The sequence below is a fragment of the Candoia aspera genome, chromosome 3, assembly GCF_035149785.1.
Source record: "Candoia aspera isolate rCanAsp1 chromosome 3, rCanAsp1.hap2, whole genome shotgun sequence".
NCBI lineage: Eukaryota > Metazoa > Chordata > Lepidosauria > Squamata > Boidae > Candoia > Candoia aspera.
In genome coordinates this window covers 110,641,678-110,666,044 of record NC_086155.1, presented here as the reverse complement: position 1 = coordinate 110,666,044, position 24,367 = coordinate 110,641,678, and the positions used below count along the sequence as shown (strand labels likewise).

General features: G+C 41.4%; 1 protein-coding gene across 1 annotated transcript in view; it reads right to left on the bottom strand.

The window, feature by feature from the left end:
* The window catches only part of PDE4DIP (phosphodiesterase 4D interacting protein), a 98,203-nt gene that overhangs the window by 747 nt on the left and 73,089 nt on the right, over nucleotides 1-24,367 (bottom strand). Inside the window, exons 24-40 of the mRNA XM_063298583.1 lie at nucleotides 22,867-23,233; nucleotides 21,905-22,085; nucleotides 20,206-20,322; nucleotides 19,430-19,904; nucleotides 18,578-18,813; nucleotides 17,570-17,621; nucleotides 16,846-17,069; nucleotides 14,940-15,080; nucleotides 12,687-12,923; nucleotides 7,772-7,987; nucleotides 7,274-7,405; nucleotides 4,622-4,799; nucleotides 3,147-3,278; nucleotides 2,724-2,898; nucleotides 2,204-2,335; nucleotides 1,237-1,354; nucleotides 467-513 (exon numbers count right to left, since the gene is read on the bottom strand). Coding sequence (XP_063154653.1) covers nucleotides 467-513; nucleotides 1,237-1,354; nucleotides 2,204-2,335; nucleotides 2,724-2,898; nucleotides 3,147-3,278; nucleotides 4,622-4,799; nucleotides 7,274-7,405; nucleotides 7,772-7,987; nucleotides 12,687-12,923; nucleotides 14,940-15,080; nucleotides 16,846-17,069; nucleotides 17,570-17,621; nucleotides 18,578-18,813; nucleotides 19,430-19,904; nucleotides 20,206-20,322; nucleotides 21,905-22,085; nucleotides 22,867-23,233 — 3,160 coding nt within the window. The remainder of the gene's footprint in view (nucleotides 1-466; nucleotides 514-1,236; nucleotides 1,355-2,203; nucleotides 2,336-2,723; nucleotides 2,899-3,146; nucleotides 3,279-4,621; nucleotides 4,800-7,273; nucleotides 7,406-7,771; nucleotides 7,988-12,686; nucleotides 12,924-14,939; nucleotides 15,081-16,845; nucleotides 17,070-17,569; nucleotides 17,622-18,577; nucleotides 18,814-19,429; nucleotides 19,905-20,205; nucleotides 20,323-21,904; nucleotides 22,086-22,866; nucleotides 23,234-24,367) is intronic.

Here is a 24,367-nt window from a genome sequence, read left to right as displayed (position 1 = left end):
GTCCTCCAATATCCCACCTCCCATCCCACCCTGAAGCATGCACAGCAGCTGTTTTAACACACACTAATATCCTTCATTAGCGTGTAATGCTCTGACAACAGAAATGTACAGCCAAGTGGGCCGTACGAACAGAAGAGCAGGATGCCCTCTTGGGCTATCAGGATTGGGGCATTTGTATAATACAGTCAGCGGCTGAAGACATTCACCCTGAAGTCAGTATTAGCATATTAAGCAAAGGCTCAGCTTCAGGACGGTAAAGGCCCATATTATCTTGTTAGAGGAAAAGCAAAAAAACTGTGTAGAAGGACCTTTGTGGGCCAGGTGATGAACACTAGTGGGGAGAATTTGCTCCACAGCCTGGAGGCTCCCTGTTCCTGGGCCAGGAGACTGACAGTTTTTCATCTCCTCTCCCCCCTCAGCCCTGGAATACCAGCATCATATGAAGGAGAGCTGAGATTGAACATACCTCCAGGTTAATCCTTGCTTTCTTCAGCACATTGTATGTCCCGGTCACTGCAGCAAAGAAAATGCCAACCAGAACTTGCATCAGCTTCTTCCTCTGTGCTATCCCCAATTCCTCTCTCTGTCTTTATTGCCCAACTTGGCAAGTCCACTGTGAGATTTTCTTTTCTGATGTATAGACTTAGCTGGTGAAGAAGAACCATTTCCTCTCCGAAAAGCTTAGCCATTGTCATTTTGGAAGGAGGGCTTCATAAGGATTCTTCATCTAATTCATAATTGTGCTCAAATATCTGAATTTCACCAGCTGAGCACCCCCACTTTAAACTCTGCAAGCAGAACTAACTTTCTTCCTTTTCATCAAAGAGCAGATTGAGACAGGTATCTCCAGTCCCATTCCAGTGGCATGTGGAAAAGATCTCCAAAGCTTGTTGGGCGTTTGACACTTGAAAAATTCTAAGTCCCTTTGGGCCGAATAGGAGGACATCACCCCTTCTGGCACAAAATTCCCAAGGTCCTGTGGGAGTAGCTACTGTAAACTTGCAAGGTAAATATGCCTCCCTCTCCCGCTCCTCTACGTATTCCCTGGCCCAAACTCATTCAAGAGTTCTGGAAAGCATGGATTCAGATGCAGAGAATAAAATGTAGTGGGGAGAGACCGTAACACACAGGGGAGCCTTATTACTGGTCTAGAGTTTGTTACTTGGGGTGCTTGGCTACCAGAAACAGGAAGTCAGTCCTATTCTAATCCGTTTCAGAAAAGAGAAGGATACTTACAGTGAGTGAGAATGAAGTTCTCCATACTTCCTTGAATACGGTTAGCACTCTGCACACAGTTCTCTTGCTCAGCCAACTTGGCTCTGAGTATTTGGATTTCTTCAGCTACTGACTGCTCCTGTGAAAACAAGTATTTTATGTTTTAGGACGACTACAGTAATTGCATATTGTTAAAAAAAAGAAAAAGAGCTTATATTTATGAAGTAACCTAGATGAGTAGAGTCCCCTGGAAGATTAGATGGACTGTAACACTTTGTATCTGGAGATAATGTATTTTAAAATCCTTCCCAGGCTTTGAAAATGTGTTGGAAGCAATGTAGAAGTCACTGAGCCAATGTAAAAGTAAATTTGTGGTGGTGGTGGTGGGGAGCTGAGGATGGGCACATCTGGAGCCAGACTGGATAGAACCATCTATTCTCTCTTCTTTTAGCTCCCCGTTCTAATCTCTCTCTTGTGATTGCCAAGCTATATCTCTGGGTGCTATTCTCACTGGTTTCCGAATCTCCATCTCTCAATATCCCCATTTTATCTTGTACTCTTGTCTTCCTATTGCCCTCTGCTGGGCTTCAACATTCCCCTCTGTATCCCCCCTTTTCCTGTTTCCTCCACCGTCCATCCGCCACACTCCCGCCTCCCTGTTCTTGTCACAGAGATTGCCAGCAATAGCACAGAAGGGCTTCCCTCCCCCAGCGACCCTAAAGCCGTTCAAAATGGTCAGAGGAGACTAGATGGAAAAACTGGTTGGCTGCAACGGACTGGGCAAATAGGACCATCTCTGCCACACCCCTACAAACTGAAGTACGGGCTTAGCAATTACGCTTCCTCATTCCCATTCTCTCTAATGAACTTTTGGAACTTTTGGTATTTTAATATGGAATGGGCTGCAAATAAGGGGCACTTGGAAATCCCCCCAAGTTGTCTAAAAAAAACGTGACAGCAGGATACTTCCCTTTGTGGGTCGCCTTACTGGGGCTGAAATGCGAGGCATGGGAGGTGATGCTCTCCAAAACATTGCAAGGAGGGAAGTGGACTTCTCCAGGATCTGGTGCAAAGAACTAGTATGGACAAGCAATTTCCTGATGTTTTCTTGGCAGAAAATCTGTGGAAATGGAGAGGTTGGTTAAGGCAAATACCTTGCATTTCCCTCACTGATTTCCTTGCTAGCCTTTGGTGGTTCCTTCCTCTGGCCTAAGATGGGCCAGAAAAGCCAGGGACCATAGCTTTTCTCCTCTCTCTTGCCCCAGAGGGCTGGGAGGAACCTCTTCATCACTGCTGCTCTACCTCACTCTTGGGCCTGCTTAGAAGCTTACCATGCCTTGCTTGAAAGAGCTCAGCACTACACCATTCCCAATAATATGGAGATGGAGGTTGAACTATCACTTATCCTGGACAAAGTATTGCCCGAAACTGTTTCCAGTGTTGAAAGAAGGAGCCCTTGAGGAATGCAAATCTCGATAGAAGACTATTCTGCTCCCCGGCAACCTAACCTTCCCAGTTACTGTGTTGTCCTGTAGTTTCAGACCAGGCTGCAGGATTGAGGCCATCTGGTGGATCAGAGTCTTGCCATCGAAAATCTGTTTCATAAGAGTATTGTAGTCCTGAAGGTATCCTATGACATGGGTTCCTTGTTTCTTGGCACCTTCTGCCAGCAGCGGCTGATGCGTCCCTGCAAAGGAAGAACCATGCTGTCAGCCTCGGTTGGCAGCTGCAGTTCTGGACTGCTCTGACAGCAGCAGCTATAGCTCCTGAGCAGTGACTCAGTTGCTGTTTTCTACATCCCCAGAAGGAAGCAGAGAACTACAGTATTTGTGCCGGAAGCCTCAGATGGACCTGCTGCTTTCTGGAATCATAGACAATTTTAACTCAACATCCCACAGTGCAATAACATGGCTTGAGTGGGGAGGAGTAAGGACATACCAAAGGCTGCATTTTGCAGTGGGCCATACTGTGCTTCATAGACACGTAATTCAGCCTGTTGGGTCTGGAAGAGCACTCTGTTTTCTTCACGCTGCTGCTGAAGCATCATCACTCTGTGTTGAAGCCTGCAAAAATCCCCCCTCCCCCAAACAAGAGTCATGACTGAGGTTTCTGTTGCTGGCTGAGCTGTCAAATGTCTCTGCAGTGCTCATACTAATGTTTTGCCAAAACCTGTGCACTGAAGATTTCACTGAAGTCTTACGGAAGGAGACTTACAGATAGAACCATAGGGTTAGAAGGGATTTTGGAGGTCTTCTAGTCGACCCCCTTTTCTGGGCAGGAATCTTCAGACCATCCCAGACAAATGGGATATTCTATTAAGCCTTGCAATGAGTTCCCTAAAGGGAGACTGCAAATCAGATTCAAATCTGAATGATATTAACAGTGGATTTCTTTTAAATACAAACTGTGGACAGATTAGATGACATCATCCAAAGAAGAACTGAAAATCCCTCCTCTCACATAGTCTCTGCCGCCTTGAAGTTCCTCGTTCCTGCACTTTGGTCTACGAAATTCATATGGTCAGATAGAGGGAGAAAGCCCAAATGCAGATCCTCACATAGCCGGGAAAAAGCTCACCTAGCAACTGTGGGATTACTGTGGGAATGCCCTACAAAAATACATTCTTCATTCCCCTTTCAGATGCTTGTGGAAGGGGAGCAATGTCTCAGCTATAGCAAAATGACCCATATGGAAGCCACAAGAAGGGGTTGGTAGTCCATTCTTAATTTTTTTATTTCATTTTTCCTTCCTTTTGTCTGCTTTTTCAAGTTATTTTTTTCCTGAGCTTGTAGTGTTTGGTGAGTTTTTTTTAGAAGAAGTAAACTGATAAATTAATTTCTATCAAAAGGTCTATTAAAGAAGCCTTTTCAAGAGCTATTGATATTAGTAATAAAGCAAAACAAAAACAAAAAGGAATTTAATGACACTTTAGAAACAAAATTATTGTTAATAAGCTTTTATGGATTAAATTCCATGACTGGATGAACAGTGATCTCCAACAAACTTCTGCCATAGTCAATCTGGTAGTCCCTGAATTGCCACACCAGTTCTTGTTGTGAAGATGCACATCACTAAAAACAGCAGTGGAAGAGGACTGTGGCCTCCTGACAGCCCAGGCCTGTGAGTTTCCTTGATGCATCTGACTGTGATACAGAATGGTGAACTAGGTAGCCTGACCCAGCAGGGCTCTTCTGCTATTTCAAAAGAACCCTAAGAGGCTCCTGGGAATCTCCATTAGTGCCTCTGAAACCATCTGAAGTATCAGTCCCTTAACAATGCAGGCCCTTCCATCTTAAGACCAAAAAGTCAGTATGGAGTTCAGTGACTGCCAGGTTAAGGAAAAGCTCAACTTCCATCCTTCCTCTCCATGCCCTTTTTCAGCAGATACCCACCAGCTTTAGCTCACCTGGAATTGTTCATCTGTAAAGCCAGGAACTCCTTTCGAAGCAGCACAAGGTCTTGCTGCTTGCCCTGGATCTCTTCCTGTAGTCGCTGCTGCTCAATCCGCTGCCATTCCAGCTGCACCTTGCCATCGTGGACTTCCAGATGCGATGCAAGCAAAGCCTTCTGCAGGTGCTCCAATGCTGGGAATTGAGAGAGGTGTCCGAGGTGATCTTACAATATATGGGTTTATTAGGGAAGCCTTATAATATATGGACTTATTAAAGAGCTCCCAAAGAGTTCTCTGCTGTGTCATGATCTGACAGAAACAGTTCTAAAAGGAACAGATTTTTGATTCAAGCAAGAATTATTTGGTGTCGGCCCAGAAGGAGAATGGAAGGATTCAATACTGTCTTCTATTCCACTTTCTCACCACTTTTCAGTTTTCCCCCTTAACAATTAAAAAAAGCCTCTATCACAGAGGAAAACACAAAATAGCTGCATGATGCCTTTATTTACAGATGTCAGGGGCTGTTGGCCTGGAAGAACTGCTGGCATATGGATGCTGCTTTCTGGACGTGAGGTCTCTCCAAGAGCTGGAGTTTACAAGCACTCCCTATCACTGATATGCTAGTGGGTGGCATAATTAATGAACAGAAGCCAACCATCAAAGAAGTGCTACACTCGGAAGTTACTGGCCCTCCTGATGGTTGGACCTACTAAAGTTCACTTACAGGAGCAAAATAGAGGGGTTTTCCTTTACCAGGTTTTTGCATTCAATTATGAGTGTTAGAGTACTAAAGCCTGGACATGTTTCCATACTTAAACCTTGGCAGGAAAGGCACTGCTTGAGGGAGTTCTTCTAAACAGAATGCTTCCTGCTATCGAACCGATTCTTATTCCCCAGCAAACTGGTTTTCGGCCAGGAAAGTCCTGCCCAGGCCAGACACTATCTCATCCAGCATATAGAGGATGGCTTTCAATTAGGTTTAATCACAAGAGCTGCTTTTGTCGATTTATGTGCGGCTTATGACACAGTTAATCATAGGAAGCTTCTCTTGAAAGTATATAATATTACACATGATCTTGCTTTAACTAAATGCATTGAGGCAATACTCGAGAATTGACGATTCTTTGTTGAATTCCAGGGAAAAAAGAGTCGGTGGAGAGTTCAGTGGCATGGTCTCCCACAGGGGAGTGTCCTTGCCCCCCTGTTGTTCAGTATATATACTAACGATCAACCCGTCAGTCCTGATACATTGTCCTTCATCTATGCCGACAATTTGGCACTTACCGCTCAGGGAATTAACTTTGAGGAAGTGGAAGACAAGCTCACTCTGGCTCTTAAGAATATGTCTGAATATTATAATGAGACTGGACTAAAACCTAACCCATCAAAAACTAAAGTCTGTGCATTCCACCTCAAAAATAGGCAGGCCAGATGTAGGCTTGCTATTATCTGGGATGGAGTGAGTTTGGCACATTGTGAGACGCCATGTTACCTCGGTTAACCTTTACAAGACATTGCTGCAACTTAAAGCAAAAGATTTCCACCTGTAATAATCTTCTCAGGAAGTTGGCTGGTAGTACTTGGGGTGCTCACTCTACCACTCCACGCACTGCTGCCCTTGCACTGTGCTACTCGGCAGGAGAGTATGCCTGCCCCATTTGGGGCCGCTTTGTGCACTCTCTGCAGGTCGATAAGGCACTTAGTGACACATGTCGCATTGTTACCGGATGTTTACGCCCAACTCCACTTGATAAATTATATATCTTGGCAGGAATAGCCCTGCCAGGCATTAGAAGGAGTGTGGCACAAGGCGTGGAATATGGAAAGGTGTTACATGAACCGGCACACCCATTATATGGCTAAGTACCTCCTACAAAAAGATTGAAGTCAAGAAGGAACTTCTTAGACTGTGCTGAGGAGATTGCTACTACACCTCAAACAGAATGATTAAAAAGATGGAAATCTCAAGTAAAACTCCTTCATAATTGGATAGAACTGCTTGAGGAGTTGCCTGGAGGTTTGGAGGAGGAGTGGATGGTTTGGAAATGTTTAAACAGATTGCGCACTGGTCTGGCCAGAACTATAGATTATATGGAAAAATGGGGGTTTCTCCCTGAGGGCAAGGATATTAGCTGCGAATGCAGCAATATTCAAACAACTACCCATCTTTTACAGTGCCCTTTGGGACTGACATGCACACAGAGTGGCTCATTGATCGGAAACATCTCTGCCATCGATGTGGCCTGGCATTGGGCTAGAGTTACAGTATATAATTTTTTTATTTTTATTAAATGTTTTTAACTTTTAAATTTTAATTAATACTTTCACCCTTTCTATTTCCTGCACTTCTGACATGAAACGAGACGAGAAGGCACTGCTTTTTAATGAAAATGAAGTTAAAGTGGCAATCCCACACAGCACTTATATTGTGTTACTTCATCAAACAATATTGTTCTTCATTGTGCCAGACCTTTAGTCATGTCTAATAACTTGTGGCTTCGCTCAACAAAAGTTGCGACCAACTGTAAACCTCCTACATTTTATTTTTTTTCCTGTTAAGTTGGACTAGGAGATGGATGTGGATGGAGGTGGGATCAAGGTACTGATGACAGAGCACACATGTTTAGTCTGACACTCCAAGAGCAGATGATTCTGATTATCTCGCACCATTGTTCTTTGCCACTGAGGTGAGGTGTGTTTCCAGTTGCTCCCGCAAATGGTCATTGGTGTAGATGGACTTCTGTAGGTGCTGGCAGAGAGTTCGAATCTCAAACATGTGTTCTGCTAGAAAGTCAGCACCTGTTTTCATTCAAAAACAAAGGGTGTAAGTAGAAGAGAATCATAGTAATGTTTGAAAGGTATGAGTTAAATTTGGCACCTATGGAAATTCATGGCATAAGAAAGAGATCAGATGAAATGCTCATAATTGTAAGTTAGTAGTAGTATAATTCACACTGTAACTTGTCATGATAATTAACATCATGCATTCTATCCCCAAGGAGGAAAAAAAAAAGATGTGATAAAACTCATCTGGAAAAAAAATTCCAATGTGCTTATTTTGCTTTTATGCCTAATGGCCTAAATAGCTCAAAGGACCACTTGGATTGTGATACTGGAATCAATTCCCACATATCATTCACTGAAGAGTAGAATCACAGAACTTACTCAAGAGTTTCTGGGTAGGAAGAGCTGGTGAACAACATGATACAGAGGCAAGTCCCTCCTGAGACTGTCTGAGTGGATGGGTACACCAAGGGATGCAGCTCTCCTCCAATTGTTCCTTAGATTTAGTCTTCCAATCAGCAGAATTTTGCATATGAAACAAGTGAGGAACCTGGTGGCAAGCCTGAGGGCTGTTTTTGGAGGAGATAATTGGGCCACCTGCAGCAAAAAGGCCAATAAACGATAAACAATTCAGTTTTATTGATGGCAATGCAGGAAGGCAAGGTATAGAGGTAGATCATGTTAATGTTTTCTACTACAGATTAAGGTTACTATGGTGACTGGTCATTTTGGTGGGTGAAGAGGTTGAATTCAACTGTCCCCTTTTCAATTGTACATTTTTGCACCTGGGGGGAAGAAGCTTGCCTGGACTTATTTTAGTTTCTGTTTCCCTTCTGTGTAGGCATGTAGAGAGTTTTTAGCGGCTCTCATTGAGAGCCTGTAGAATGCAGAAGCTTTTTAAATATGTTTTGCTTTCTGTAAATAAAATTATTTTTATAGAAATGCCTGGTGTGTGACTTTTCTGATCTCTCCTGGGCCAAAGGCTTTCCAAGCAATCTGCCAACAGGTTATGGGCCCAGTAAACAGCCCAGTAAGCCCAGTAAAACCCAGAGAGAATAGAGAGATCAACTCCACACCTCATGCACAATTTAAAGGCAGGTAGCAAAGACCTGTGAAGATTTTCTTTGGAGCCACCTGGAGATTTTCCAGCAACTGCCGGTCTACAGGACAAAGAAGCCAGCTGAGGTGACTTGCAAAAGAAGGAAGAAGCCATGGCTACTTCCCAACCCTCAGCGATGCCTCTGGAGCGCCTATCAGAGACCAACTATTTGAATTGGGCCCTGAAGATGGAGATGTATCTTTGCAGAGAGAATCTTTGGCTGCCAATTGGTGAGCAAACCCCCCAAAATCCCAGTGCTGAATGGCTGAGAAAGGATGAGCGGGCTAGAGCCACCATTATCCTGGGAGTTGAGGACAATCAGCTAGTTCACGTGCGAGGCATGCAGTCTGCAAAGCAACTTTGGGATGCTTTGAGAGACTTGTATGTAAAGGAACAGCAGGGAGTAAAGTTACCCTGACAAAAAAGCTGTACAAAGCCTACCTTGCAGAAGGAGATAGCCTTCCTGAGCACCTGCATTATATTCAGCAGCTGTTTGTTGAGTTGCAGGAGAGAGGAATGGAATTTACACCTCTCACAAAATCCTATATCCTCCTGTCCTCACTGAATGAAATGTGGGACACGCTGATTTGTACCCTGGAGGCTATCCCCACCCCATTGTATGTTACACAGTGCTTACTCGCTGAATGGGAGATGAGAGAGGAAAGATCCCCCCCCCATCTCTTCTGGAAAGCTGCAATACCAGAAAACAAGGGAAAAGAAGGGAAAGGAAGCTGAGGCCACAGCACTTGCCAGCCAGCGATGCTTCACCTGTGGTTCAGCTGGACATTTGCAGAAAGACTGCCTTGAGACCCAAGAGTAGAAAGACAGAGAAGAAGAACACAAGAGCAACACAGAAGAAGGCTCTTCAGACAAGCCAAATTGCACAGGTTGCTGAGAAGGGTAATTCTGATGTATGGGTGTTAGATTCTGGGGCCAACTGTCATTTATGTAATTGTAAAAGCTCTTTTGTGTCACTGTCTAAAACTGAAAGACAAAGTGTATCTTTGGCTGATGGGTCTGTGACCAAAATTATGGGACAAGGTGACTTGTATTTATCCTGCTTGGGAGAAACTGTAAAAGGTGTGTTGTATGTGCCAAATTTATAATCAAACCTTTTATCTGTGGCACAATTGGCTGCATCAGGGTATGTCATAACATTTAAGAAAAATGGTTGTGAGATACGTAAACATGGGAAATTGTGTGCTACTGGTATGTTAAAAGGTTCCTTGTACATTGTGCAAAATGCAAGGAAGCCAAGTTGCAAGGCTGCAGTTGGCAACACTCCATATCATGACCAATGTGTACACCTGATGCACAGGAGATTTGGTCATGCTAATTTCAAGTATATAGCACAAATGCCACAGCTGTGTGCTGACCTAAAGATAAAACCCTGTGACAAATACTTAGATTGTGTAGTTTGCAAAGAATGCAAAACACTAAAAGCTCCTGTGAGTAAGCACAGTGACAGAGTTACAACTAGACCTTTGGAAATTTACACTCTGACATTATTGGTCCTTTTGCTCCAAGTCTTGGACAAGCAAGGTATGCAATGACCATCACTGATGATTTCTCAAGATTCACATTTATCTACATCTTAAAACACAAAGATGAGGCATTTGAGAAATTTAAAGGTTTTGTGACATGGGCAAATGGAAAATTCCCTAGGCCTGTATCTGCACTCCAATGTGATAAGAGGAGGAGAATACCTTTCTCACAAATTCAGAAGGTTCCTAGTGGAAAAGGGGATAGAACAAATTCTAACCCTTACAGCCCTCAGCAAAATGGTGTTGCTGAAAGAAAGGGCAGAACCTTGCAAAATGCGATGGAATGCGTGCTAAAAGATTCACATTAAGTATTGGGGAGAGGCAATATCTACTGCCTGTTATGTACAAAACAGATTGTATAACTCTGTGATTCAGGACACTCCATTCCATTTGTTTTATGGTGTGAAACCAAAGTTAAACCATCTTAGAGTGTTTGGTAGCACTGCTTGGGTTCATATTCCAAAACAACAGAGAAGGAAAGGAGGCCCCACAACAAAGAAAGCCATCTTTGTTGGCTATGAACAAAGCCAAAGGAGCTACAGGTTCATAATGGGAGGGAAATTAATAATTAGCAAAAGCGCTTCTTTTGCTGAACAAAACTGGGGGAGATTAAACTCTAGCTCTCCAGTTGACCTGACCACCACAAGAGAACAGCAAGGACTTGCTGATGGTGATCTTTTGCCTGATGAGGACATTAAACCAGAAAAGCAAACTGAAGATCTGTCTGATGAGACAGATGCTTCTCAGGAAAGTGATAGGAAAATTTAAGCCCTGTATTACCTCGCAGATCTCAGAGAAGTAATAAAGGCGTTCCTCCATCACGTTTTCAGGCTGAAACAGTAAAGGCTTTTCACATATTCACAGAACCTGAGTCTTTAGAACAAGTGAATGCTTTACCACCTCAGATTGCACAAAATTGGCATTCTGCCATGCAACAGGAATTAGCATCCTTGAAAGATAATAAAACATGGAAACTGGTAAATCTACCTCCCAATGAACGCTGTCTAGGTTGTAGGTGGGTTTTTCAAACTGAAAAGGGATGCTGATGGCAAAATCCAAAAATATAAAGCAAGGTTAGTTGCAAAAGGGTTCACTCAAAGGAAAGATTTAGACTTTGACAAGACTTTTGCACCAGTTACTAAAGGTGAATCAATTAGATTACTGTTAAAAATTGCTGCACTCAAAAGGAATGTCAGTTAACCACTATGACATTCAAACTGCATTTCTCTATGATGATTTAGACCACAGATTATACATGCAGCAACCCCCTGGCTATGAAAAAGGGGAGAATCTAGTCTGTGAACTGCAGAAGTCAATCTATGGGTTAAAACAAGCTGCTAGATCCTGGAACCAAAAATTAGATGAAAAGCTGCAGAATTTTGGTTTTGAAAAAGGAAAAGCAGATCCATGTGTATATATGAAGAAAGACAAACAAGGCTGTATGTATCTGTGCATTTATGTTGATGATTTGCTGCTGTTCACACCAACAGAAAAACAAAGGCTTAATTTTGAAGCCTGCATGAAAAGCCATTTCACATTAAAAAGCCTTGGAATTATAACAACCTAGGTTTAGAAATACACAGGAAGAAGGATGGTAGCTTTCTGTTAAACCAAAAGGGAGATAATGTTAAAATAATGTGAATGGAAAGACAGAGTTGTCAAAGAAAATTGGTTTGCATCTTATTCTGTAGTATAAAAAGGGGAGTGTTAATGTTTTCTACTACAGATTAAGGTTACTACGGTGACTGGTCATTTTGGCCAGGTGAAGAGGTTGAATTCAACTGTCCCCTTTTCAATTGTAAATTTTTGTACCTGGGGGGAAGAAGCTTGCCTGGACTTGTTTTAGTTTCTGTTTCCCTTCTGTGTAGGCATGTAGAGAGTTTTTAGCAGCTCTCACTGAGAGCCTGTAGAATGCAGAAGCTTTTTAAATATGTTTTGTTTTCTGTAAATAAAATTATTTTTATAGAAATGCCTGGTGTGTGACTTTTCTGAACTCTCCTGGGCCAAAGGCTTTCCAAGCAATCTGCCAACAGATCACCAAAGGGGAATGCACATCATGCCCACTCCCTTAGAAGACAAATCTGGAAAGAAGCAGCTACAGCACTGTGAATGTAACAAAAGGCAACTTGGAACAAAGACGATTAGGAGAGCTCCCCTGGGCAAATCCTTCATCACAGCATAGACATATCTGACCACTGGAAATGAGAGGGTATCACCATATTGGCACAGTTCTACAGGGACAAGTTCTTCCTGTTCTTTATAGACCAGTATTTGTCAAGTTTCAGTAAAATTAGTGCCACAGAAACCAAGTTTTAGTGCCACAGAAACCAAGGTTTTCTAGCCCACCACAGCCCAGTGGTTCTGCTAAACTGTTGACTATCTCTGACCAAACTGTTTGAACCACCTCATAAGCATGAAATTATTGGAGCAGAGCAATATGAACTACCCCATCCCCCCAAAAAAAACCTCCAACCACACCAGTAAAACTATCTATGGTTTTTACATGTTCCTCAACTGCACTCCCTCTTTGGAACCTCTAAAAGGTCAGCCACACATCACCAAGGAAAGACGCAAACAGTGGCCTCTGCTGTCCTTGGCAATGGTGAAGGCACCATGCAGAAAGGCTTGGGCACACCATGCAAAGCTACAGTACATGACAGATGGGGTGCTGGGCCAGGAAGGCCAAGGGGCTCACTTTCTCCAAGCTGCTTCTGCAGCATCTGCAACTCCTGCTGTGCCTCAGCCAGGGAGAAGGCTGGTGTTCTGCAGCAGCCAAGCAAGGGCCTTGGGCCTGAAGAAGGAGGTCCCAAAGACACACAGGAGGATGGTTCTGAGTCCAGTGGAGCCAAAGGCAAACCTGTTGGCTTGGACAAGGAATCAGCATGAAAGCCTAGCGATGGAAAAGAGAGGAGAAACAAAGAGAGCAGCAGGTTAAATTAGGACATCCTGAGGAGATGGATTATTCCTGGAAGATACAGATTGTAAAACAGAATGGAATGGCTTTTCTCTTCCTCCTTTTTTTAACCTGATGGTAATTATGGATGCTGATGAACCAAAATCTGGATGAGCAGCTCAGCAAGCATTCCCTGAGCACATCTTACTCCATTACAGATTGTTTAAGATAAAACGAGGAAGAAATAAAAGAATCAGTTTCTCAGAGGTGCCTACTAGGATACAGCTATTTCTACCCACATCACCATTCAACAGGCAGCATTTGGAAGGGCTTTCATTTTCTTTCTTAAAAACAAAACAAAAAATATGGCGCAGTGACAGCAGCACTACTTAGCAGAGTTCCTGCAAGCCAGATGAAGTCCTATAAGGCTGTCAGTGGAGCCCAGCAGCACTTCAGGAAATTAAGTTGGCAGCAGCATGGCTGCAGGCGGTCTGTTTACTGAACAGTCTGCCTGCTGCTCAGCTTTGCTCTTTTTAAATTGCTGAAAGTGTCTGAGTGAACATTAAGGGGAAATAACTCTGAAAATGACACCATTGTGGGGGTACATTACAGCCACCCAACCAAGCAGACGATGACATCTTCTCAAGGCAGATGTCTGAGACATCCAGGAAATACACTACTGTGATAATGGAGATTTCAACTACCCCAACCTCGACTGGGAATCAAACTCTGAAGCAAGTGAGAGAGCCAATCTTTTTATCATCAAAAAGGTGAAGAAAGGAATTAGGGGATCAGCTATACTGGACTTAATACTTACTAACAGGGAAGAAATAGCTGAAGTGGAAGTCGTAGGAACCTTGGGAGAGCGTGACCAGGTGACCCTAGAATTCAACTTACTGTAGACAGAAAGAACTGAAAGTAGTCAGGCTAATGCTTGTAAGGGCAAGGAAGTTGACAGAAATAGGCAAGAACTGTTACCTAGGCAAAGGGGGCTGAAACATTCTTTAAGCCCTGAGGTAATATTTGGAAGTGGCTCAGGCAGACACCTCCCTAGTTCAGAAAAATCTGATATGCTGGATTTAATTCTGACCAACAGAAGAACTGGGAGAAAGTGGCCATGCCATCTTGGAATTTGTGATAAAAGCCACAAAAATGGATCAATTCTATGCATGCTCTGGATTTAAAAGAAGCCAATTTCGAACAACTCAGGGAAAAAATAGAAACAGTACCATTGTCTAAAAAATTATTGGAGAAAATAGTTCAAAATTATTAGGAAATTCTGAAAAAAGTAAAAATAATGTGCTGATTGCATATGGCCAGCAAGGGTTTACTGTATCATTTATCATTTAGTTAGAGCAGAGACCAACTTTATAAATTTGTTTTTACTTACTATTATGATAAAACACAGGATTTATTTATTTATAGGGCTTATAGGCTTCTCCAATCAACTCACTCTGGTTGCTGCAAGCACAGTACATCTTGTTTTCAGCTTAGAGTTTGATAAAGCCTCCAAGGACAAGATAGTAAATTGGGGACTGGACAGAAGAGAGAGTTTAAAATCTGATCTGCTTGACTGGTTGTGTTAGTAGGGAATATTCTAGTCCTGTGCAGGTAGGGGAGGTTACATGAGTAAAAAATGTGGCTTAGCATCAATATGTATTATTAAAAAAACTAGGATTTTTAGCTGACTTCAAGCTGAAAGAGCAGCCAGCAGTTCAAACAAATTTTATTTCAGACTACATTATTCCATTTTGTTCTACTGTGTCACACTTGCCTTTGGAGTACTATATCCAGTTTGGGGTGTTATGCTTTAAGAAGGGCATTACTTTATTCCACTTTATCTTATTCTCCTCTCCTCTCCCATTCTGTTTTACTCTTCCAGCTATCGACTTCCCATGTTGAACATTATATTTAATTTTGTAAATAATAATACACTGAAGGATATTTTTAAAAGAAAGAAAAATGGTCAAAAACCTTAATTCAGGTTCCCACTATTGAGTATGTGGCCCATACCTCTTGAAGCCCGGCTGGTAATTTGCAAGGGATGCAGGGAGCCACTTGTTGAGAGGCATTCTGTTGGAGTAGCGTGGGATGTAGCTGCAGCAGTTGAGCAAGTTGGCTGTGCAGGAGCTTTGCCAGATTGACTGCTAAGATCTGTAAGAAGCCACAGAAAGGGGAACATGAGTTGAATTTGATACAGAGAACATTGCAGCAACTAGTGAGGGGCACCAGGCCTATGGAAGCCTCTGAACCAGAGATATGATACGCTTTCTTCAGAGAGAATCTTCAGAAATAATGAATACCTGTTTCCTTCTTATCACACATGCAAGGTGGACCAAAACAATGTAGAACTCTCATGAATGTCCATGCCAAGCACAAATAAAATATGACTCCCTCAGCTACCCTCTTTCTTCAGCCAAGTCCTAGCCTTCTAAAAGAGCAGAGGTTCCTTGTTCTAAATTTACATCAAGTGAACATCTCCCATGGGAACATCTTATTCACCCAGCATATCTAATGTAAATTGTTGTAGAACTTCTGGGAAAAACTCCTTTTTTAAAGGATATATTTGAAAATTTCTGATGATTAATTAGTGTATTTATAAAGCCACTCCATAACAGACACTTTCAAGATGTCTCACAAACACAACATTAAAATAATGGGCAAATCAAGGCATCCTATCAAAATACAAACTTAGTTAACCACAAAGATGTCTAAGGGTTGTACTTGTAAGATTAATTTATGTCAGAACAAGACTATACTAATAGGGACAATTTGTTAAACATATTTTTGAAGAGGCTCCATCCTGCCTCTTGTCATATTTTTAGGACTTAATTCTTTTTAAAATTATCAGTATGTATGAATGCACCTATTCATACACTTTTCACCCCACTTGTACCTCCACCAGTCCATGCAGGAAAGCTAATATACAAAGCTGTTGGAGGAAAATACTATTTACTTATGATAAGGGTTGGGGCTATGGAAGAAGAGCTTGCCTGGAAATGCTGTCTGACAACCCCCCACACCACACTCAGTACTAATTTAGTACAGAAAAGCTTAAATTAACTGAAAGATGTCTACAAGCAGACCAGCCCATGACAATATGCATGGGTTTATGAGGTTGCTGTCTCCAGACGCATGAAGGCAGGTCAACCAAACCTTGAATATTGGATGAACAGTGGTTTTCAACCCCTTTTTAATGATTGATTTCCATATCCAACAATTTTCACTTTGTGCAGATCTACAAGGGTGCTGAAGTTCATGAGGAGAAAATAGTTTTAGAATTGTAGCACAAAGGTGAATTTACTGTAGAATAACTGACATTCCAAGCAAGTAAGATGATTAACACTATTTCAGAGGTCAAGAGTCTGATGACAGCCTCTAGCACTGAGCTCTTCTAGGTAGTGATTTAGTATACTTAAGATATCAACTTATAATAAGTAATGAAGACTGGAAAAACCTAAGATGCATTCAAACATCTACATATATAGAACAAATATATTGTAAGAAAATGGAGAGTTTGCTTCTTCATAATTTGCCACATGAGAAAAAATAGAACTGGTCTGAGGCATAACATTGAGGCAGCTGGGAAGTAACTTAGCAGAAGTACATAATACTTAACATGAAGCCTTACTTACTTGTTAAGAGGTTTACAGAGGGTTGCCTTTGATACTGAGAAAATCTTGTTGAGTATTATAGAAACAGAAGCGATACCACTGATAAGAAGGTTACAAAGTAACACCAGAATTCAGAGCTCCTTTTACTAGCCAAGGATAAGACAATAAGACAAGGAAAACAACTGATTTCTTATTAGATTACTCTGGTTTGTCAGATGGATGAGTTAGAAAGAGTTACTGATCCTGTTACAGTTTCTCTTACTTGCCAGAACAGAGTAAAACCCTCCAGGTCTTAAGTGCTATACCTTTGTTTAGGAGGTTGTGGACTTGGCCTTCACTTATATTATTTTCGATAAGGTCATCCACATCAGAGCAGACATCTGGGCCATCAGAGAGGAAGGAGATGCTGCTATGAGAGCGGGGTGACTCAGATATAGTGGGGCTACTGGAAGGTGTCACTGAGCGCTCTTGCAGTTTTGCTTGGAGAGTCTTGATGGTTTGTTCCTTCTCCTGGAGCTCCTTGCTCATCCTGGGGAAAGGCAAACCTTGAACGTTACTGGAGATATTGATACAGCCCACTCCTTCCCTGAACTTCAGAGTATACAACACCACACCCCTCTGATACCTTGGAGGTTTGTACTCCTAGTCCGCCAATAAACTCCCACAGTCTGCAAACTGATCTAAATAATCCTATGAAGATGATGATGATGATGATGATGTCTACTACTACTACTACCATAAAGGATTTCAAACTGGTATGGAATAGGCTCCAGTTCAGCATGAGATATTCAGTAAATTGAATACGATGAACAATAACTGTTACTTGACAATTTGAAAAGCGAGTTTTTCTTGAGTCAAGTAATTTGGCCAGAAGGATAAAAAAACAAATAAATACAAATGAACAGTTATCAAGTGATAAGCTATATAGCCTCATGGACTATATGCAAAATATACAATAAAATGAATAACAAGGTTTCTGGAGAAGATCATACCAAAATAAACCTGCATCTACACATCCATTAAAATTACCTCATCATAAGCAATTCATGACTTGTTTTGTCTTCCATGTTTAGATCATTCCCTAAAAACAGAATTTGTAAAATGTTAGTGATTGGGCAACTTCTCTGTCACAGGACCTACTGATCACTTGGTATGCAAATCAGCCTCCCCACATCCTTCTTTTAGTGGAAAATTAAAAACAAGGAAGCATGGATCCTTACAGAGAAAAAATGATGCCATTCCAATGTTTTCAACAAGCTTCCTCATTTATTTTTAAGCTTCCTAAATATTGCCCCCATGGGTCTACATTTTTGTCTATAATCAGTGTTGAACATACTGTAACCCTGTAAAGCCTAATTGTAGGCCTGCTTTGACCTATGACTCCATTAGCTGTTTTGGACATACACTTGTTAGGCTTAAACTAATGAAATAATGGGGTAAGTTTTCTCCGTTAGGTTGTGTTTGTGATTATGGGATTCCCCATTTTCCTCTGTTCTTGAGGAGTCTGTGTGTGTGTGTGTGTGTGTGTGTGTGTGTGAGAGAGAGAGAGAGAGAGAGAGAGAGAGAGAGAGAGAGAGAGAGAGAGAGTTCATTATTTGCTCTACTGACACCAGTTTTATTTCCATGTTACATGGTGGTGAAGTATCCATCACTCAGTTGGTTGGCATCATGGACTGGGGCCAGAGGTTCCAACCCTTGTTTTATAGTTTTACTCAGGCCCCAAACTCTAATGTGGAATGAGTTGCACATACAGTTCTGAGTATCTCTACTGAGTTATCTGTCACTTTCATCAAATTTCTTTCTTTCTGTAGCATTTTAATAATACTCTTTTTTAATAAGTCCATCTATAAGACAGAGGTCACCAAACTGTAGGATGTGGACACCTTTGCAAGATTTATAAGATTTACACCTTTTTGAAACTGTACTCTTTATGCTATAATATTGAAGTACCGGTGAAAGAAAGTTATGGGAATTCTATTTTGAAGACACAAAAATAAAGCTTCTAACTTAAACTTTGTGAGTGCCTACTGAACTCACTATGGTTCAGTTTTCTGGCCAATCGTCCTGCCAGCTGGTTCCCTTCTGCCAGCTGCTCACGGAAGCTCTGCCCGAAGTAGTAGTCAATGTCAGTGCCTCGCAGAAGCTCTTCAAAGGACTTGATGGTGTCCTTGAAGTGTTGGTTTAGCATATGACACACGCCTTGTCCCTCCCGCATCATCTGGCGCAGATGGGAGAGCTCCCGAGCCTGAGCTTGGACTAACGAGTCATATTTCCTTGGGGAAAAGAGAGCAAAAAATCAGCCAAAGTGGTTCAGAGAATCAACTTCAAGTCAAGTAAGAAACAAAGCTTCTTCTGTGCACTTTGTTCCTTTCGCCAGAAGGACATCCATACCAGAAGGTATCTCATACATTCAGTATACAGAGAGAAAGGCATTTCATTCTCACATGTTGGAGTGAGTTCACTAACTCTTAACAGGAGAATGGATAATTCAGAACTGATTCCTATATTACTGTACATAGCAGCTCAAATGCTACTGTTTTACATTAATTTCACGTAGTGCTTATGTTGTTGGACTATATCAGAGTCCCCCACTGGGGGAGAGGGGTGGTAATATAAATCAAATAAATAAATAAATAAATAAATAAATATCCTCATGCAGAGGACTATTGTTTGGCATTACCAGAAGAAAGGAAACTAGAGTTGCTCTGCAGAGACTTAAACTGCCCAATGAATTTTAGTTTGATGATACCTTCAGCTTGAACATGTAAAGGCCATCCTCTTAAAGTAGATGCCTTATTGGCCATTGTGTTCACAGAAACCCACACCAATGCTCTGTCAGACCTAGCTGATCATATTTATCCCTGCATCCTGGAATCCCCTCATTCCTACCCCAAGGAGGCTGTACATTTCAATTCCTCTGGCAAAGGCAGCTTTGGCTTAGTCTCACTCAGATGAGCTTCAAGCAGGGATACTCTCTGGATAAGCCTGGCCAAATCTTTGTTGGGCTGAAGACTTGGTGGGCAGAAAGTTCCAAAGCTGTCAGATTGCCAGCCTTCATCTTCATCAGTCATACTGTGGGAAGGAGAGTTGCCGAGAGTGTAGCCTTGCTTCAGTTTGAGTGGCTGCTCACCCACAGAGTCATAATCACTAGTAGTGGATACAGAGCGCATACAACTTTGCAGGTTCTGGATAACTTTGTGGGAACTCTGTAATTGCATTTGGAGGGCCCGAATGTGCTGGTGGAGAACTGCAGCATCATCACATTGGCTGACACCCAGGAATGTCTCGTGTTTTACCAGTCTGTTTAGAGGGGCCTCCAGTGGTTTCTTCCAATACTTCAGTTCCTCATCATGATCTCTGCATTCTGAGTAAAACAACAAAAAATACTAAGCATTAGGACTAGGTAAATAACTGAGCTTTTCTACCAGGCACTATTTGGATCTTAGCAGATTCCAGTTTTTTGACACATTATCTTTTGTTTGTAAATACAGTAATCATATCCACAGTTTGCATGTACAATAATGTACAAAATGGAACTTAGAAATATTCTGCTTTCAGTACCTTCTTATATCAAGAACTCTTTGCTTACGAGTATTTATGAGTCCTTTGTAAGTCAAACAATTGAAAGCATTAAGGATGGCAGCCAGAGGAACATCTTACATTACCAGGACTTGTGGTCTCTTCCCTGTCAGCCTCATTTTCACTTCTCCCACAGGTCTCATAGCCTAGGTCTTGAATATCCACTTGTATCTGTTTGTTATCCTGCTGTACCATGGGCTCACCTGTCACAAAGAAATGTTTCAGTTATTTTCATTGGTCTTCAGCCAGAAAACCAGATCCTCATCCAAACCAGATTCTATGGCATGTACATTAATAGTTCTGTTAAAAACATGATTAAAAAAAAAAGTAGCAAAGTCCAGCAAAAGGCAGGGGTTATTCACTGAAATTTGGAGGACTTCATGTACACATACTTGTGATTAGGAATGTAAAAAAAACCACTACAAATTACCCTGGGAGCAAATTTGATGGGATTATCCAAAAAGGTACCTATGATAGAGCCACTAGGCACTACAGGTATCTGCCTGTCCCACAAGAGAAATCCACAAATGGACTGGAGAGTACTTTTACTTTTTATGTGAAATGTTTATATGTACAAGGTGGTTGAGAAATCTTTTTCAGCTTTGTTTAAACTACTATGAAGATACAATATTATGTAATCAATGGACATTCCAGGAAGTTCTACAAAAAGGAGGAAAGTTGTCTCCAAACAGCCCACATTGCTGTGCGTGTATTGGGCTTTTAAAAAATTAGAAATTATTTGGCCACATTGTACGGTATGTTTAAAATGAAATACAGTAAGTACATTCCACATCCACCTCATCCAGTCTTGCAATTTTTTAAAAAAAATAATTAACTTTTATGAAAAAATGTTGGACTCAAAAAATGACCTGCCAAAGAGGTCTATAGGCAAAGCATAGTTTTGAGGCTGATATAGATTTATTGTTAAAACTTCCATACTTGGATTAAATCTAATGGTATAATTTTAGATAATTTTCAGATATTTCTAGCTGGAATATCATGCCCTGTCTACCCCCAAACAGGAAAAAAGCTCATTCATTGAAGCTTTCAATCTACATCTGCAGCCTTACAATTTTTCAACCTTCTCATGGCATTTATTAATTTTTTCTTGGATACTATCTAAATTGTATTGATTTCAATTTCACTCTTTGATATATCACTATCATTCCCATACAAATTGCTAAACTTTACCTTTCAGCATTCCCTTTCTTCAGTTTCACCCCAAATAATTACACTGATTTTATTTTTAATTCCATTCACTCTGCTGGAGCTCCTCTTGTAAAGCTCTTTTTACTTACTTCAAAACAATGTTTTATTTCTGTCAAAACCCTTCTGCATTTTCTGGGTTTCTTTTAATCTTAACTAAATGTGTGTAATATTTGGAACGGGAAGCAAGCAAGGGGGCTTTGTGTCTGGCATGGGCGCCCTCTCTGGAGGTCCTTCAGCCCAAGAAAATATACCTTTGATTTAAGGAGGGACTAAGTGACTGAAACAAAAACAAAATTAAAACATTAATACTAAATAACCTCCAAAAAACAAGAAACAGTACAACAAGTAAGCAAGCATTTGTCTCTGTTAAATATCATTCTATTATTTTCAGCACATTTCTCAAGATTGTTTTGATTTTCATTGGTCTCTTCCAGGTATTAACTATTTAGCCTAACTGCATGTCATATATACATACTGTACAGTTGATAAGCATTCCCTCCACATTTTCACCCAAGTAATTACTTAAAACATTGAAGAAGTACACAGCTTATCACTTTGGGTGGTAGCATTACTCACTGAGCAGGGCTCTGTATTGTTTGAGCTGGGCTATCTGCGCCTGGATGGTGGCCTCCGACACCAAGAGTCTGTCTCGTAACTTGTGGCACTGTTGCCTGCACTGGGGCTGATCAGACTGGAACCTCTGGGCTGACTCTGTGTTCTTCTGCCCAAAGCTGCTTGACACTTTGCCTCCTTCAACCTGCAAGAAGAAACGAGAATGCTTCAGCCATCAGAAGAAATGGCATGATAGATGTGGATGGACTTTATATGACTTGGCCGAGAAGATAGGTGGGTAACATGCTGTCCAGCTTGAGCCCCCTCCCTAGCATTTGGCAAACTTTCACTAGCAAGGGTAAAATCTGTGCATTTTAGGGGTAGTTTTAAGGGTGGGAATGGGAGCAGACTGCTTTTGGGAAGCCTCCCACTCCCATCCTCATCCGTATCAAATCAAAACAAATCTTTATTATGGCCACAGACTTATTCCCTATGTGTCGAAAAAGTTTATCTGGTAAGGACCACATTCTCTCAGGAGGATTTATGGTTACAGAATAGGCATGGCTAGAGCAAGCAACAGCCATGGCTGTTTTAAATTCTTACAAAAAGAATATTGCATTCAATTAGCACTAATCTTTTGTTTACAAGCAGAACTTGGTAAATAAGCATAGTTGGTTTTTGTTCACTACTCAACCATCCTTCCGAACAACTATCCACCTTTCCATGGCCATTGAGCATGATCAGTTCTCACTGATTGTTTGAGGTTTCCCACACCACCATAATTTATTTCTCTCTCTATGATGGAAGATAGCAGCAACCACAGTTTTGGACTGTGAGTAGCAGCTGGAGCCAAATTCACAGAAGACAAAGCCTAGACATATCTAATATAGATGACCAAAGGACAGCATGAGCCATGGGTAAGTCAGCATTACTAATTAATTGTGGCAGATGTTGGTTTAATCAGATTCTTTAAACCCTGATCACACCTGAGTTTCTTCTGGGCTGCCCTTAGTTTGATTGGGTGGGCAGTGCAATGATGGTGAATGATCATGGACAGCTTGGCAAATGCACTGCTTGGCCATCTGCAGCTGCTCATTTGTCAGAGCCAAGCTAGCTGTCATCTGGTGGGTGAAGGTGCCTTTGCATCCTTGGTTGCTTAGAGTCAATTGTTCTTTGAGGAGGCCATTCACAATCTCTGAAGTGTGCAGTTTCTCCTGCAGTTTCTTGATATCCCGCCTCAAGTCCTCTTCATCTTCCTTTTCATCCTCCTTCTCCCAAACCTCTGACAACTTTGCTTCTCCAACTTGTTCCTTGAGCTCTGCATTCTCTAGACAAAGGCTTAGCAGGGCCTTCCTGTTGAGACACTGGGGTTAGCATTCAGAATGAAGCACTATTTAACACCCATGTGGTGATTATGCAGCTCACATGGGACACTTCTTCAATTACTGCTCCCCCACTAGTGACAGAAAAAATATTTTGAGATTCTATCAGTTTGAAGATTGCCCCCTTTAGTTTATTTCAGTCAAAAAGAATAGAAGCTCAGTATCACAGCAGTTATAACACTTGCCTGAAATGTAGAATGTCACCAGTTAGAAACTTGGCAGAAATGAACTTATTTGTTCTTAATTACTATTTTTCTGTACTCTTCCACTGGGCTTCTTTAAAAAAAAGAAAAGCAGACTTAGTAAAAAAAAAAAGCTCAGCTGAAAAGTAAGTGGGTTGGGGAAAGAAAAATAGTAATTAAACAACAGAAAGAAAACCCATTTTATATGTATGCGCATATGTATGCACACATACATATAGGAGATATATATATATGTGTGTGTGTGTGTGTGGTACTGTATATGTTTGTGTATTTACCACACACACAAACACACACACATATCCCCTATACCTATACACACACATATAAAAAATAGGAGCCTTAGCACACCTTACTGAGCTTCCTAGTATTAGGAAAATACAAGAACTAAATTATTATTTTAAAGCTGAATGTTGGGGCTACATACATGTGCATTTTAATGCTTGAAATTTGTATATTGCTTTCTTTGACAAGCTGACTAGATTAGCGGACCAAGGGAATACTGTGGATGTTGTATACTTAGACTTCAGTAAGACATTTGATCAAGTAGATAATAGTCTCCTTCTTGATAAACTGGAAAAATGTTGACTGGATGGTCCCACTATCAGATGGATTCACAATTGGCTGGACAACCACAGTCAACATGTGATCCTTAATGGGTCTATGTCCACATGGAGGGAGACATTTAGTGGGTTACCTCAGGGTTTTGTCCTGGGCCCAGTACTGTTCAGCATCTTCATAAATGACTTAGATGAAGGAATAGAAGGCATGCCTGTAAAATTTACAGATGACACAAAGCTGGGAGGGATTGCTAATATGACTGAAGACAGGTTCAAGATTCAAAAGGATCTGGATTAACTTAAAATTTGGGTCTATCCAACAAAATGTCCAGTGGTGAGAAATGT